The 16,183-nt window shown below is 45.0% G+C and overlaps 2 protein-coding genes across 6 annotated transcripts; both read right to left on the reverse strand.

Moving 5' to 3' along the window:
* Positions 1-1,034: 1,034 nt before the first annotated feature.
* On the reverse strand, positions 1,035-9,368 carry LOC106605394 (guanine nucleotide-binding protein-like 1). The gene is made up of 12 exons (XM_014200977.2): positions 8,988-9,368; positions 7,926-8,079; positions 7,118-7,254; positions 6,690-6,841; positions 6,280-6,351; positions 5,502-5,694; positions 5,250-5,354; positions 4,765-4,947; positions 4,397-4,575; positions 3,810-4,011; positions 3,470-3,610; positions 1,035-2,910 (listed from the first exon to the last, which is right to left on the reverse strand). Exons 1-12 carry the CDS (start codon positions 9,058-9,060, stop codon positions 2,645-2,647), a joined length of 1,857 nt encoding a protein of 618 aa, XP_014056452.1. The 5' UTR covers positions 9,061-9,368; the 3' UTR covers positions 1,035-2,644.
* A 365-nt stretch (positions 9,369-9,733) lies between these two features.
* LOC106605395 (zinc finger protein 384) lies at positions 9,734-16,124 on the reverse strand. Of its 5 annotated transcripts, none has more exons than XM_045718549.1 (11): positions 15,915-16,122; positions 15,088-15,152; positions 14,764-14,962; positions 14,543-14,662; positions 14,261-14,427; positions 13,969-14,045; positions 12,857-13,081; positions 12,256-12,423; positions 11,566-11,644; positions 11,272-11,430; positions 9,734-11,107 (listed from the first exon to the last, which is right to left on the reverse strand). In XM_045718549.1, exons 2-11 carry the CDS (start codon positions 15,145-15,147, stop codon positions 10,703-10,705), a joined length of 1,659 nt encoding a protein of 552 aa, XP_045574505.1. In that variant the 5' UTR covers positions 15,148-15,152; positions 15,915-16,122; the 3' UTR covers positions 9,734-10,702. The 5 variants fall into 5 exon arrangements, with proteins under 5 accessions (XP_045574505.1, XP_014056454.2, XP_014056456.2 ...); XM_014200979.2 differs by having other exon boundaries at positions 13,969-14,063; XM_014200981.2 differs by lacking the exon at positions 15,088-15,152 and having other exon boundaries at positions 13,969-14,063; positions 15,915-16,124.
* Between the last annotated feature and the right edge of the window lie 59 nt (positions 16,125-16,183).

Below are 16,183 nucleotides of genomic sequence, written 5' to 3' on the forward strand. Positions count from 1 at the left end.
TTGTGCACAGGGGCATTGTTATGCTGAACAGGAAAGGGCCTTCCCCAAACTGTTGCCACAAAGTTGGAAGCACAGAATCGTCTAGAATGTCATTGTATACTGTAGCATTAAGATTGATCATTAAATCAGCCCCAGACCATTATTCCTCCTCCATCAAACTTTACAGTTGGCACTATGCATTGGGGCAGGTAGCGTTCTCCTGGCATCTGCCAAACCCAGATTTGTCTGTCGAACTTCCAGATGGTGAAGCGTGATTCATCACTCCAGAGATCGCGTTTCCACTGCTCCAGAGTCCAATGTGAGCAAGCTTTACACCACTCCAGCCGACGCTTGCCATTACGCATGGTAATCTTAGGCTTGTGTGCGGCTGCTCGGCCATGGACACCCATTTCATGAAGCTCCTGATGAACAGTTATTGTGCAGAGGCAGTTTGGAACTCGGTAGTGAGTGTTGCTACCGAGGACAGATGATTTTTACGCGCTACACGCTTCAGCACTCTGCGGTCCCATTCAGTGAGCTTGTGGCCCACCACTTCGCGGCTGAGCCGTTGTTGCTCCTAGAGGTTTCCACTTCATAATAACAGCACTTACAGTTGACCAGGGCAGCTCTAGCAGAGCAGAAGTTTTACGAGCTGACTTGTTGAAAAGGTGGTATCCTAGTGTACTTATTTTGTGTGCCAGTATCTTAAATGGGCAATCTGAGATTCAAACAAAGCATCCCGCCACTTTTTTGATTGACAGCTGAGGGATGGGGTAAAACAATTGAAATAAGCTCATTAGGCATTTATACATATTTATGAAGAATCAATGACTATAAATAATTTATTTAAAAGTCAAAAAATGTATATATCAATCCCAAATTGCCGCTTATAGGATTGCTAAAGTAAATCCTGTGTGAAGAAAGAGCCTGTCGTTAAAAGACAGACAGACCTCGTTCCATGGATTATCTTTATTGCAGAGAGCAGTCCAGTTCGTTGTCATTTGAGCATACCAGGAATGAAATAAAGAATGCAGCAAATACACAATCCAAAACACTCGAGTACAAGTCTGTTTTAATCATTCAAACAAAGAGCATTAACACATCTATCTCCATATCGGAAACCAGAGTGGTGTGTATTAGGGACAGGAGTTTTTCCTGGTCACGTGGGTAGGAAAAACTCTGCTGGGTCCCTAGTTGTTGCTTAGACACACTACCGCCCGGAGTTTTTCCTGATCAGTCACACAGACAGGAAAAACCTATGGCCCTAGTGTGTATATTTATTGGTGTGCCATTGGTATAGACCAGAACAGTGCATGTTGTTACATGGTAACACAGCACTGTGCAGTAGTGTTCCCTCAGAGTGACATGTAATACAGTAGGACAGGAACAATGAGGTACAACAGTAGGCAACAGCACACTATAATCCAGCCCTGACAGATTGTAACATTAGAACAGAGCCATAGAGCGATAGAGATGGAAGTTTGACCAATATTAATGTTGTTCCATTTTTCCAGTATTTAGACTCTCGTTCTAAATTCTAGCTACTCAGCTGGTTTGCGTAGCTGGTATAATGTAGGATCAATAACAGGACCGTTATTGTATTGGTCAAAATTGGCTGCTATGGAACCATGTGATACCATCTCAGAACATCAGAGTGCTTTTTGGTTGAAACCGCAGTGGCCAAACTCTATCTTTATCAAGTCAGTCAGTCAGCTTTGAATGATACAGTGCTGCACGTGAGTGGCTGCACCAGGATTGACAAACACTGCCCCTAGTGGACCCTAAAATAGAACACTGAATTGGGTAGAATCATATAAATGGGTTTGACAATGATTATTACCACTGAAAGCAGCATGGAATGCTGAATTCCACATCCACCCATCCCGACTCTACCGAAGTACTATCATACTGTTGTACACAGTGAAATCAACCAGGATTAGACAGTGATGTCATAAATCTGCACTGGCAGCCAAATGGAAGTCCCATGTGGATGACATCATCATCACTGTCTAATCCCCATTTAGACTGTGACCTTCAACATGAGGTGGAATCCATAACCCTGTCTGTTCAAGCCATTACATTTCTAGGGTCTAATGACCTTTGGCATCTCAGCTGTGAGGGCACTTATCAATTAACAGATTGAAAACCAATCAATGATTAATACACCACAATGCCCCTACCAGCTTTAAGGGAAATAATAAAAGTAAAATCCTACATTCAGGAAAATGATAAAAACAAAACAAACCAAACGTAATCCTACAATAGTTTAGACAGGCAGCCCAATTCTGATCTTTCCTTCACTAATTGGCCTTTTGACCAATCAGCTGTGATAAAGATTGGATGTGAAAAGATAGGATGTGATTAGTCAAAAGAACAATTCGTGGAAAAAAGATTCAAATTGGGCTACCTGTCTAAACGCAGTCTAAGTACAGCTGCATGGGTGTACAAGCAGAGCAGAGGCACAGCATGGAGAAATGAAAATGTTTTATACAATATCAGAGTGCTTTTAGTAACCTCTGGGAGAGGGAAGGGGCGAGGAGAGAATAGAGGAAAGAAGAGTCAGAATGTAAAAGGAATGCAAGTCAAGGGAAAAAAAATGGAATGAAGGTGCAGTGAGTGGAGGGAGAGATCAAGCACTTTGTTTTTTTAATTCATTCTTTCTCTCTCACTCACACTCGTTTTCCCGGAGGACATCGAACATGTTGACTGTGAGGCTGGTTGGCCCCTTCCTCTCTTTCACTGCTGGGTGTCCAAACCCTTCATCTTCATCATCACCATCCTCATCATCATCATCAGCATCCCTATCCCTCTCCTCCTCCGGCTCAGAGCTGGACTCCCCCTCCTCCTCCTCATCCCTCTCTCCTGCCCCCTCTTCCTTCCGTCCCTGTAGAGCGATGATCTCTGCCAGGTCTGGGTGGGACTCCCACTGCTCTGTATAGCGCAAATCCATTGGTTGAATAATTAATCAATAAATCAAGCAATCAAATAAACACTTTTCTTCATGTTTTTTTGTACAAAGCCCCAGTCAACAGTTTAAAGGACGGAAACCAGATCAACATGAACATCAGCCGTGCACAATAGATCACCTGCTGGGATTTGACCTTCCCTTGCGTGCCCACTGTTCACGACCGACATTCGTGTCAGTCTATCTTCCCTTTTAAATATGAGTCTCTGTTGTCTGTACAGTAGTGATATGCCTGATGCCTCACTGGTTGTCATGACCTGTGTACTGACCTCTCTGATCGTTGTATGACCTGTGTACTGACCTCTCTGATCGTTGTATGACCTGTGTACTGACATCTCTGATCGTTGTATGACCTGTGTACTGACCTCTCTGATCGTTGTATGACCTGTGTACTGACCTCTCTGATCGTTGTATGACCTGTGTACTGACATCTCTGATCGTTGTATGACCTGTGTACTGACCTCTCTGATCGTTGTATGACCTGTGTACTGACCTCTCTGATCGTTGTATGACCTGTGTACTGACCTCTCTGATCGTTGTATGCAGGTGGTCTGAGGCACAGACACAGCCTACCGTCGACGGCCAGCCGCAGCAGACTGTTAGCTGCCCGATACACGTCGTTACGAGCTGCCTTCGCTGTCTTATAACCCCTCCTCTCTGCCCAGGCTGTGAGACAGACAAGGAGAAAGAGAGAGAACGAGAAAGAGGGGTAGGGAGATAATCATTTTTTTGTTTTATTGTATTATAATTTCAACTGTTCCTGAGAATTTCCCAAATGTCTCCCTGACATCCAGACAAGAGAGTGTGTTTCAACAGTTTAGAACCAGACCAGAGGTTCTAGAGCCAGACTGGAGGTGGTCCTTACCCTCACACACGTCCCAGGCTGTCCAGCTGTGCTCGGGCCCCTGCTCCCTCTCCTTCTCCCCCCCCTTGGGTGCATGCTGTGGGCCCTCCACGCTGGGGTGCCGGAGCTTGAGCACCGACAGGAAGGGGGTCCGCTCACACAGATAACCTACAGAACTGTAGGGCTCCTGCAGCTGAGACACTGGGTAGATACCAGCTAGGATCTAGGGAGAAAGGGGCAGATAAGAGGAGGGAGGGTGAGATGGAGGAAGAGGCGTAGATACAAAAGAATGGAGGAAAAGTGTTTAGATATAGTAAAGCATGATTAGAAGGAAAGAAATTTAGAAAAAAAAGGTTGAAAAGGGTTGATGGGTAATGATTCTCTCCGTAGTAGTTGAGACTTAAAAGTGGTACGGATTATGATTCTACTCCAAAGACAGCCTTCAAATGGCCAGAGGGAAAATCAGTTATTCTTCTATTCTCCAAGACATTTCCTCCACAGGCTGTCACCAAAAAGTGATTTGACCTGGGATTCTGAGGGAATGAGAGGACATAGTACACACACAAACATACACACTTACACCCTACTCACTCCCTCCTCTCAGTTACCTGTAGTTGTTTGTTGACTAGTGAAGGGAAGACCAGTCCAGGGCAGTCACACAGTTTGACAGTGGGTGTGAGGTAGTAGGTCTGGAAGTATTTGGTGTGGCCGGGGGTTCGAGACACACTCACCACCTTCCTACCTACCAGACTGTTCAATACTGATGACTTCCCCACGTTAGGGAAGCCTAGGGAGGGAGAGAGACACGTATATTCATATTCCCTTTGTAGTAGACATTTCTGAATGCCAGAGGAGGTTGGTGGGGGAACAAAGCCTTGAGGTACACAAGCATAACTTCATTTATCAAGTTACTAATCAGTGACGACAGATTACTGATTGGGAAGTAGGAAAGCAAGCTTCCAACATGGCCGCTCACCTATACAGCCCAGCGTGAGCACGCCATCTTTATACAGCTCCTGGGAGGGGCTGCTCATCTCCATGGCAACATCACTCTGGTGCTCCACTAGCACAGAGTCCACCCCCTCCTCTGACTGCTCCCCCTCTGATCCCATAGCAACCGCATCTCTCTGGATCTTCTTCTCCCAGCTCGACAAGTCCACTGCAGGGGGGGGGGGTTAACAATGGTGAACACTCCCAATCATTCTGTACACTTCTGGAAAAAAGTGGAGAATTGAGAAGCAGTACTTGTCTTTAGCCTATTTTAAGACGACTTCCATTCAGTGTTGGTTCTATGATATACCCTTACAACCCTGCACCCACACACTAATCCTTCATTCAACAGTAATTAGCTATGCTATGGAAAGTACCTGGCCAAAGCATTAAGTCATTACAGACTTACATGTTTAGCAATACATGTGTGAAATAGGTACTATGCCACCCAGGTGGTTGGGTCCCTTTCACCTTTTCCTGCTGTGATTTCCTGACACGCCTTCAGGATGTGGGTGGGGCCCCCAGCATGTCCCCACCCACATGTACCCTTTTTTCTCATCCTCTTCTTCTGAAGCACTAGAGTCACAGAGACAGATACAGACAGTGCAATAGGTTATCCTGGTGATCAAGTACACAGTTCAACAGCTCCAATCAGCTCTCATCATTGTCCCTCGCCCTGTGTATCCCTTTCGCTTCAGCACAACCACCCTCACTCCCACCCACCTGTGCTGTATGGCTGGCCGGGGTGTGATGTGAAGCAGACACAGTGGAGGTGGGGGAACTGTGTCTGGAGGTAGTGTGTCCAGGCCAGCACCAGGGGAGGGGGACACAGGTCAGCTTTGTTCAGCACCACCACCACCTGCTTCTGCAGCTCCCCAGTGATGTAGTGGTACAGCGCTGGGGGAAACTGCAGCACCTACATGGGAGGGGGACACCAGGAACAGATTCATTAAGACACGCATGCTCGGTCTGGCAAACGACTTACAGACTGAGTACCAAATGGCAACCTATTCCCTATATAGTGCGCTACTTTTGACCAGGGCCCATAGCAACATAGTCATGAACATAGTCAAGTTATACATGGTACTGACCACCTATAACTTACCCTGTCTGTGGCTCCACCTGGTGGACACTCTATGTATGCATTTCACCATATGGTTCAAAGCATAATGAAACCATCATTTGTATTTATTATATTTAACCTTTATTTAACTAGGCAAGTCAGTTAAGAACAAATTCTTATTTACGATGACGGCCTACCGGGGAACAGTGGGTTAACTGCCTTGTTCAGGGGCAGAACGACAGATTTTTAACTTGCCAGCTCGGGGATTCAATCCAACAACCTTTCGGTTACTGGCCCAATGCTCTAACCACTAGGCTACCTGCCATCATAGTGACTATTAATTACATTATCATGGTGACAGTAGTAAGTTGATAGTGATACTATGGTACATGACTAGTAGCAGATAATGACGGTAGGAGTTTAAAAGAGATTACCCACCGGGTGCCTGATGTCCACGATGAGCAGGATCACATCGGACATCTCCAACACTCTCCACAACTGTCTCCACGTCTGACAGAAAGAGAGGGGGAGAGATAGAGAGGGGGGAGAGAAAGAGAGAGTGGGAGAAAGGAAGGGTATAAAGAGTAAAGTTATATGAAGAGTATTTAGGTTTCACCTACCCTAGGTTTTGCTCAGTGTCAGAGAAAGAGGTGGTTTTTAAAGGAGTCATTCAAGTTTATAGAATATTGTAGAATTAATAGCTCTTTGTTTATCCATCAAAATGGACCTTTCTGCTGACACAATACAGCCCCCCCGTAACTAGCCGGTCACTAACCTCAAGGCTACCACCGCCCTGAAGAGCATTTATAAAGGGTGTATAAAGGGTTCTGAATATATTGTTTCCTCACCTCCAGGTTGTGCTCAAAATGGCTGAGGGATCCAGGTGGGTTTCTGGAGTGCAGGTCATTCAGATATTCCCGGTATGACTTCTCTTCTTTCTTCAGCAGCTCCTCACGATTCATCCCATAGTTCCACGGAGGTCGCCGCGGAAACTCAAGACCTGAGATTGGAGGTCAGTGGCACAGATACGTCAAGCAGTGACACAAAGTGAAAAGACCATGTCCCACTAGAGCGGGTCTTTATTTAACAGCATTGAGAGGCTCAGGGTACAGGTTACGTACCAAATCACACCCTATAGTGTACTACTTCGACCAGAGCACATATAGCTTAGGTCAAAATGAGTGTACTAAATAAGGATAGGGTGCCATTTGAGACAGAACCTTTATTTAACAGCATTAAGAGATTGTTGTGAGGCTCAGGGTCAAGGAGCTCTGACCTTTCTCTGTGGGGTAGATGTCGTTGATGTCAACCTCCAGGTCTTTGTCTAACATCTGGTCCAGAACCTTCTCTCTGGCAAGCTTCTTCCTCCTCTCCACCTCCTCTCTGCTCTCCTTCTCAAAGTGCAGACGGAACCTGAATGGACAGAGAGATGAGTATAGCTGTGTGTAGAGGGGGGAATTGGGCAGGGTGAGTGTGTGAAGGACACAAACCCATTTGTGTGCAGAGTCATGAACATCAGGTGTGTGACATGGTTGTTTGTTCTGACAACAGCAGTTTCTGTAATTTACCATTGACCTCTGTCTGAAAGTTGTTTGCTCATGGTTCAGGATTCCTACAGTAACGTGTTCTCATTTTTTTACTTAGTCTCTTTCGGCCTCTTACTTTTAATATCTACAGACCCAGACATTGCTCTAATTAATATTTTTCCATTAACCCTTCAGTTTGTTCCAGGGAATTCCCACTGTTCCAGCCATCAGTTCATACAGCAATCATGACATGTTTTCCCAAAAGGTATTGTTGATGATATCTGACAAAACAGAAACCCACTCAGCTGGGTAGAGCCTTATGAGCCTAGCTATCAGTGGTCACCAATCCTGGTCCATACAGTCTGCAGGCTTCTGTTCAAGCCCAGCAATAACAATACACCTGTCTTTGTGTTTGGTTTCATTGCATTTGATGTAGTATTACCTTTGCTTTGGTCCAGGGTGTTACGTGTGGCTTGCTCAGCGTCTGCATCAGTAAGCCGCATGTAATCCCCTGGACCAGAGCTAAATATTACCTATGCTAATGTATTGGTAACTCACCTATTGGGGTCGTATCTGCCCTCCCTGATGCCAGGCTGCTGGTTTATCCTCCTGACATCTGTGGTTTCACTATCTGAGGTGTCCGACTGCCTCTCCCTGTCCATCCCCCGCTCCACGCTGGCATTACGGCTGCTGGGCCCTGAGCCTGGCTCACCTGAGGAGGAGAGGTCATCATAGTCAGAGGCTTACATTGAACCCTTCCCAAATGGCACCCTATTCCCTATATAGTGCACAACTTTTTGTTGGACACGATATATAGGTGATAGGGTGCTATTTGGGACACAAACATACAGTGGACAGAATGAAAACTACCCTCTATGTCAGCACTTGGTACCAAACAAAGACCACATTCCACAACGTTCTACTTTAGAATCGAGTGTACATGCATTTACATACAATATATGCTATCTACATTACATAACACATAGCCATCTATACATGTGGTAATCGTCTCAATACTAACCCTATGTAATAAATTGACAGTGGGCGTTTTCATAATAAATCTATTTTCATTGCTAGCTGTAGTGTAGGTATGTGATCTCCAACACCTTTTGTTATTCCCTCAATTTGAGAAAGCTAGCTTTCCTACATAATTTGATAGCGAGTCTGCGCAGTAGAGTTTACACAAAGTGAAAACAATACCAGTGTAGTACAGTGATGCTGATTTCTGTGCATCAATACTTTTCCACCAATGGCAATGAATGACGCCAGCAATACAATTTGAGCGATAAGGTCACACACATAGCTAGCTCTATAACGTCGTCACCGCCTTAGCTAGCAAGCAAGGTACTAGCTAGCAAGCAAGGTAGTTAACGTTTGCTAGAAAGACCCAAATACACAAGGCACACATGTTATGGCAAAATAATGACGTCCCTATTCTTTATTTGTAGCTAATTCGTCCAAAATATATAGGGTAACATGACAGTGTTATTGTTCCTGAAAGCAGAGCTAACTAGCCAAGTTACTCAACTCTCCTCGTACAAGTTAGTAAAATGAAAAGCTATGCTAGCTAATGTTAGCATTTTCGGCACGCACACTTTCTGTCATTGCAGCTCACGTTACCTCTCTTTCTTTCCCGTTTCACTTGCATCTGTTTCTTCTTCTGTTTGGTGCTGAACGGCTTTTTCCGAGGCATGATTGAATGAAAAATTACAGTTTCGTAGTGTGGGTTTGTGTTAGCTAAGGCAGAAATACAGTAACGTCGTTATTTACTATCGTGAAGTTTCTCGACTCCTACACTTTACCCATCCGACGCCATCCGGCACTGCAGAAAATTTTGACTAAGTTACAAAAACATTCAATGGTAATACATGTCATTACACATGTTTATATTTACTTATTTTTTAAACAATGTAAATGTCATGCTTTGAATCATTGTCTGACAAGACATGGCAAGTTAATATGGATAGAAAAAAAATATTTAAAGAATGGTACAGTCCACACAGTAAACCGCCGATTCCACTATCATTGCTCACGCTAATGTTGTGATGCAGGTCTTATTTGCATGGCACATCACACTACAGCAGGTCAATGAATCAAGCTTTTACAAGATAGGCAATCAACACTGCCAACTTTGCAAGTCCCCACATGCATTGGGGCAGATTTACATATACAGCTTTACATATACAGCTGTCATATTCAAATGTGACATTCAGTGTCATTCAAACTAACACCTCTGACGCTACAATAAATTAAATGGCATCATGCATAGCCTGCTTGGAAGGGGTGAGGTGATGCTATCTTCAAAGTTAACCTTTATCATTACTGCAAGTGCACAATGTGTTACAGGGATAGAGAAAGGCAAATTGTTGGACTTCAGTGAGGTTTATTGTTTGATAAGGGTAAACAAACTATTTTCATATGTATCAGTCTATTTGTAAAGGCTCATACACTTTAGCATAACAGTAGTGGAAGTAGTCAGAATATATTTGGATAACAATGATATTCTTAGGTTACAAATAAATAAATATGAGGATTACATACAACATGTACCAGCTGATCACATTCACTTCCCAGTTCTTAAAGGGTCATGTGAGGTAAACAGGGCTCTATGATTGGCTTGTGGACTGAGGCTAAATATCAAAGTGTTATATAGTATGGATTATACATTTATTTTTAAACACGCACACATATACACTGGTATGTATATCAATATATACTTTTGCAGGCCTTTTTTCTTTCCAGAAACGGAAAACAGATCCTACTTCCCTTTTTTTCCCAGTAAAAAAGATTTGTGAGCAAATTTTACAAGGTAGATTACAGTAACCATCATGACAATGATGTAATCAAAACCTGATAGTATCTGTGAGAAAGTAGAAAAATTTACCTTAACAGTTATCTGTCAGTTTCAGTTATACACTTCACGACGTGACCATAATCAAAGTTGTGTATGTAGGGAGGAGTAGGAGGATAAAAAAAAGAAAGAAAATTCTCTCTTCTTCACTCATTGTTCTGTCATTTTTGTCTCTTCCTCACCATTGCAGTGACGGACAGAGAAACACTCCTTTACCAACGGTATACACTAGCCATCCATTATAAAAGAGTAGTACAAAAACATAGGCATAATGAAATAAAAGTGATAAACGAGTACAAAAAAACTACAAAGTCCTCTATTTCCAGACTTCATCTCTGTCCGAACATCTCTTAACTTCCTCTTCCATTACCCACCTTTCAGGCACAGTCACATCTTCCTATGTCCCCTCTGTATTGCTTTTATCCAGTCTGTCCATAGGCCTCCTCCAGTTTCTCTCAGTCTCTACCACCCCTCCCTCCTACCCCTATGAGTTTAGGTGCTCCACCTGAATGGTGGAGGTAGCCACGGTGAGACAGAGGTCCTTGTGGGTCGCTAGGTCCGCCACGCTGACTGTTTTGAACTGGATGTCCCCTGCAGCGACTGTCTTATACTGGTGCAGGTCAAAGGGGCAGGATGTCGTCTCTGCCTGAGAGTAGCTACCCTGGTTTTGCCCCTGGTTCTGTCCTTGTCCATGACCTCCACCTTGTCCTCCGGCTCGGTCTGCCCCACTATCGGTGACCTCTCCTCGGCCTTGGCCATGAGAACCTCCCTGGTTCTGGGTATGGCTTTGGTTCTGTTGGTTCTGCTGAGAGTGCTGTGCAGCAGCCACCGCCGCTGCAGTGAGCGGGTCTGAGTTGTGTTTCTGCATGTGTTTCACCAGGTACGTCTCCTGAGAATAGAATACAGAGGGTTAGAGCGAGAGTTGACAAGTGTGCACAAACACACATTATGCACGGACATGCACACTGTCTGAAGCCTGTGAAAATGTCTGTTGAAAGTTAAAGGTCTGCGACTACTACATGCCGGGTGCCTTAAAAGTGGTGTTTCTCTTACAGAGGTGTATGTGCGGTTGCAGAGGCCACAGGAGTAGAGCTTGGCGTGTTTGACCGTGTGAGTGGACAGGTGGACTTCCAGACTGGCCGCGTCCGTGTAACCACGGTTACAGTTGGTGCACTTGAAGGGTTTGTCCTTGTTGTGCTGCCGTCTGTGGGACTGGAACAGAACAGAACAGGACCGTTCAGGACTCATCTTCAAATGGGTATTTGTAAGGCTGTAACTACTAAGGGTCAGTGTTACTGAGCTTTCACCACTGGGAATAAAAAACAAAGAAAAAGGGATAGTAGTCACCTGTAGGTTGGAGAGTTGTGTGAAGGATTTCTCACAGCCCGGATGAACACACTTATAAGGCCTGTCTCCTGTGTGGATCCTGCAGAAACATGGAAAACACAACCAGTAAGAAGAAGAAAAGAGGGGAGAAATGTAAATGGACCCACCATATTCTCCTTTCAGCTATCCTGTGATCCACACCATTACAGATGAAGGAGATGGAGAGGAAGCCACTGTAGACTATCGAGATGCCGCCCCCCCAGAGAAATAGTCTATCGAGATGCCCCCCACAGAGAAAAGACTATTGAAATGCCCCCCCCCCCCCCACAGAGAAAAGACTATTGAAATGCCCCCCCCACAGAGAAAAGACTATTGAAATGCTCCCCCCCCAGAGAAAAGACTATTGAAATGCCCCCCCCCACAGAGAAAAGACTATTGAAATGCCCCCCCCACAGAGAAGACTATTGAAATGCCCCCCCCCACAGAGAAAAGACTATTGAAATGCCCCCCCCCCACAGAGAAAAGACTATTGAAATGCCCCCCCCCCACAGAGAAAAGACTATTGAAATGCCCCCCCCCCACAGAGAAAAGACTATTGAGATGCCCCCCCCCCACAGAGAAAAGACTATTGAGATGCCCCCCCCCACAGAGAAAAGACTATTGAGATGCCCCCGCAGAGAAAGGGGCAGATATGTAGGACATCACCCTCACCTGTTGTGCTGCTGTAGATGACTGAGCTGTCTAAAGGACTTCTGACAGAAAGAGCAGGTGTAGGGTTTCACCCCTGTGTGGATGCGGATGTGCTGGGCCAGATAGCTGGAGTTGGCAAAGGACTTAGTGCAGTGGGGACACTTGTGGGGCTTGGACTCTGTGTGGTTTCTGGAAGCAAGAAGAGAAGATAGAGGGAGGAGGGGAGGACAGTGTTGCTTTTCTTTAAACCTTGATTGATGGGGGGGGGGCAATCACACTTAAACACCCTCTATTACTCAGTGCCTGACTTCTAAAAAATCACAACGTTTCTCTGACCCAAATTATTTTCAAACGTATCGTGTGTAAGTGTGTGTGTGCACGCGCAAGGGAGAAGCAGCAGTGAAGAAGTAAGGACACCAAACAGACAGACTGAAGAGACAAAGAGGGACTTGAAGTAGAGATCACACACAATCATGCTCACACACACACGGCCTGCGTCTTGCCTTTTCACAGACATCTCCACACACACAGTGCTAGCAGCCAATAGAGGGGAGGGGAGAGGGGCAGGCTAGGTAAAGCCTGTAGGGTAGAGCAGGTCAGGTGGAGCTGCTGTGAGCAGTACCGTGTGTGCTGCTGTAAGTGACTGAGCTGTCTAAAGGACTTCTGGCAGTAGGAGCAGGTGTAGGGCTTGGCCCCGCTGTGGATGCGGATGTGCTGGGCCAGGTAGCTGGAGTTGGCGAATGACTTGGAGCAGTGGGGACACTTGTGGGGCTTGGCCTCTGTGTGAGACTTGGAGTGGATCTGCATGTCTGACTTACTGAAGAAGGTCACTGCACACATCCGGCACCTACGGGACAGAGACAGACACACAGACCAGGGAGGGGGAGAAAGAGGGGAAGGCGAGCGGGAGAATGGGAAGACAAGAGGTAGGGATGAAGGAAATGAGGGCAGGAGCAGGTGAAACAGAGAGATGAAAATACAAAAAGCAAGGACAAAGAGACATGAGAGATGCGCAAGGGAGAGGAAGAATGCAAAAAAGAGGGGTGAAACATGAGACAGCAAGTGGGGAAAACAAAGGGAGAGAGCAAGAGGAAAAAGACAACAGGATAGAAAGATAAAAACAAGGGAGCAGATGAAATGAACGAGGGATGTGAAAAAAAGAAGACAAGAGACAGGGAGGGGGAAGAGATAAAGAGGGTGAAATCAGTGAAAACAGCAGGAAAAATAGCAGATTCTGCTGAAGCAAGAAAGAGAAAGACAAACAGAGATAGCTTGAAAAGTAGGGAAACATTGTATGAAGGAGAGATAGAAAGAAAGAAAGAAAAGAGGACAGAAGTAGGCAAAGGAGTGCGTGTCCAAAGTGTGCAAGGATGCGCGTGTGTGTGTGGGGGGCGGATGCATGAGGGAGGCAGAGAATGTGTGTGTCCATGCTGCAAAGAAAACACACATTGTGTTTCAGAGTGCAAGTACAAACACATAGTGAAATACTTAAGCGGGTGTGTGCGCTGCCACAGCATGCAGTGGAGTCGTTTGTGTGTGAGAGAGAAAGAGAGAAATGCCCGTGCCCAGCAGCACCTAGTGTTCATCCACAGCCTGTCTAACCTCTCTGCCCTGACTATCATCTACAACATACAGACATACGGGTGTGCAAGCATTCCACAGCTTCACATTCCTATGGGGATGCACAGCACAGCAGGTGCTTTTTGGCCCTTCTGTGACGCCGTAGGTCCGTACCTGTAGGTCTTGTTGCAGTCTTTCCCGCTGTGGTTCTCGTCTTCGTTGGCGAGGTCGTACGGGTCAGTTGTATAATGCTGCGAAGACATAACCACCTATCAAATGTCACAAACATTAGAATCACGTTCATCATATTAAAAAGGCATACTGTTGTAAAAGTCTACATGAGCTTTTTTGTTGTTGCTTAGTCTAGAAATCAATAGCCTGAGCTTAGTCTGGAAATGTCTGGAAGTATTTTAGTGGGAATAGCTTTATTTTGGTTACTCTGGAGTTACTATGGTAACTGCCTCACCTGCCCTCCCGACGCCAAGTGCGCCAGAATCAATGCCTCATTTCCGGCGGAGAGGGTGTGGCCACCAGCAGGCCCCGCCCTCCCTAGTGTCGACTTCTTCTTCCTGCCTCGCTTCGAGGGTGTCGGCATGACGACCACCTGGGGGGTTCCACCTTCCTGTTTCTTATCTAAGTGAAAAATGTGTGTGAGACTCTGACAGTATGTGAGTGAAGTGTGTATTTTTCAGTGTTAGGATAATGGAGGGTGGAGACAATCGTGTGTGTGTGAGTGAGTGTGTGTTACCTGGAGCGTGCAGTGTAGAGACGATCATGGTGGTGGTGGGATGTCCAGAGACGAAGGACTGAGAGGAGGAGGCAGGAGAGACCAGCTGTGTGCCTTGAGGGGTTGTGATGACCAAACCCGCTGCAGAGAGAGGAGAATAAAAATATAATACAAAACAGACAGATGGGAAAAATACAATGCAAAAGTGTGATCAATTCTACACTAACATTTGACACACACACCTGCTGTCATGATACCAGTGGAAGGTACAGGCACCACAGTGATGTTCTGGGTGTGAGGGGGGTGTAGGTGACCCCCTTGGCCCTGCCCCTCTCCCTCCTGCTTGGGGACAGTGAGGACGGTAGTCTGGTAATGAGAGGAGGGGAACAAAGTGTTCTTCTCCTGGTCCTTCAGTTGTTTCAGGAACATGGCGTTTTCAATCTGACAGAGAGAAAGAAATCCTTGTTAAAAAATTCCAAATTCCAAAAAGAGTAATTGCTATAATCCGAAGGTGTCACTTGCAATATACTTTAACATTTTAAACGGAAATGTTTCATTAAACGTACCTGTCCTTGTACAGGCACAGGGGACCAGAAATACTGAGAGTTAAAATGGGAATCCTCCATAATTTCTGCAATGGAAGAGTAACACCGCCATATCACCACTAGGCCAAACAGTTAATCACTCATCAATTGAAATAAAATTGGCTACGGTACATTGTTGCACATCCGACTGACACCTTTGGGCGACAATAAATCTTAAATCATTTAAATGTCACTTCACATACATTAGCTAGCTAATGAAACAATAATGTTAGCTATGTTGGTACTTTATTTGGTTAAATAGCTGAAATATTTGGACATATATTACAATAATTATGCTACGGGTTAGACAATAATATGACTTGCTAAAGGCTAACTAGGTAATTTAGTTGCCTACTGTAAAGGTGCATTGTTGTGGTTGCATGGGAAGGAGGACCCGTGCTAGCTCGCTATTACATGGGTTTTCCCCTTCAAAGTAATTAATTTGGTGATGGGTGGTGATACAATGTAGCTAGCAATAATTCGAACACAGATAAGATGTCTAGATTGCTATTTGTTAGCTGTAAGTGCATTTCAATGCCTTGCTAGGCGTTTACAGTTAGCTAGAAGTTCTAATAAAATCACGAGAGGAATGTTATCTGACTCTCGCACTCTTCGATGCCTGTGAAAATAGAAAAAGCAAAGCACAAAAAAAATCGAGGATAAAAAAAAACTGAAGCGGTAAGAGAATTAAAAAAAAAAACTCTCGCACAGACTTCCGGCTGTCCAGACAGAGAAGAGACTCGTCGGGTACAAGTCGCTCAAATTGGAAGATAAATGATATGATTATGAAGACAAATAAGAGTATTTACCTGTGCTGACAGAGCTTGCTTGCTTCCTTCCCGGAATTCCCGTAGACCGGTACAATTCAGAAACTCTGTTCAATCTTTTAGATTTGACAAATTCACTGAGTTTTTTTCTCTTCTTTTTTTCTATTTTTTTTTCTTTCTTATGGAGTCGCTTGTCTGCGCTGCACTTCCTTCGAAGAAGGTCGATTAAACTCTGTGAAGAAACAAAGCTCTCTGAGTGTGTGGTGATGTCATTTCCGTCTAATTTTGGAAGCTTCAAATTGGTACTATCG

This window comes from Salmo salar, chromosome ssa05 (assembly GCF_905237065.1).
Source record: "Salmo salar chromosome ssa05, Ssal_v3.1, whole genome shotgun sequence".
In the NCBI taxonomy this organism is placed as follows: domain Eukaryota; kingdom Metazoa; phylum Chordata; class Actinopteri; order Salmoniformes; family Salmonidae; genus Salmo; species Salmo salar.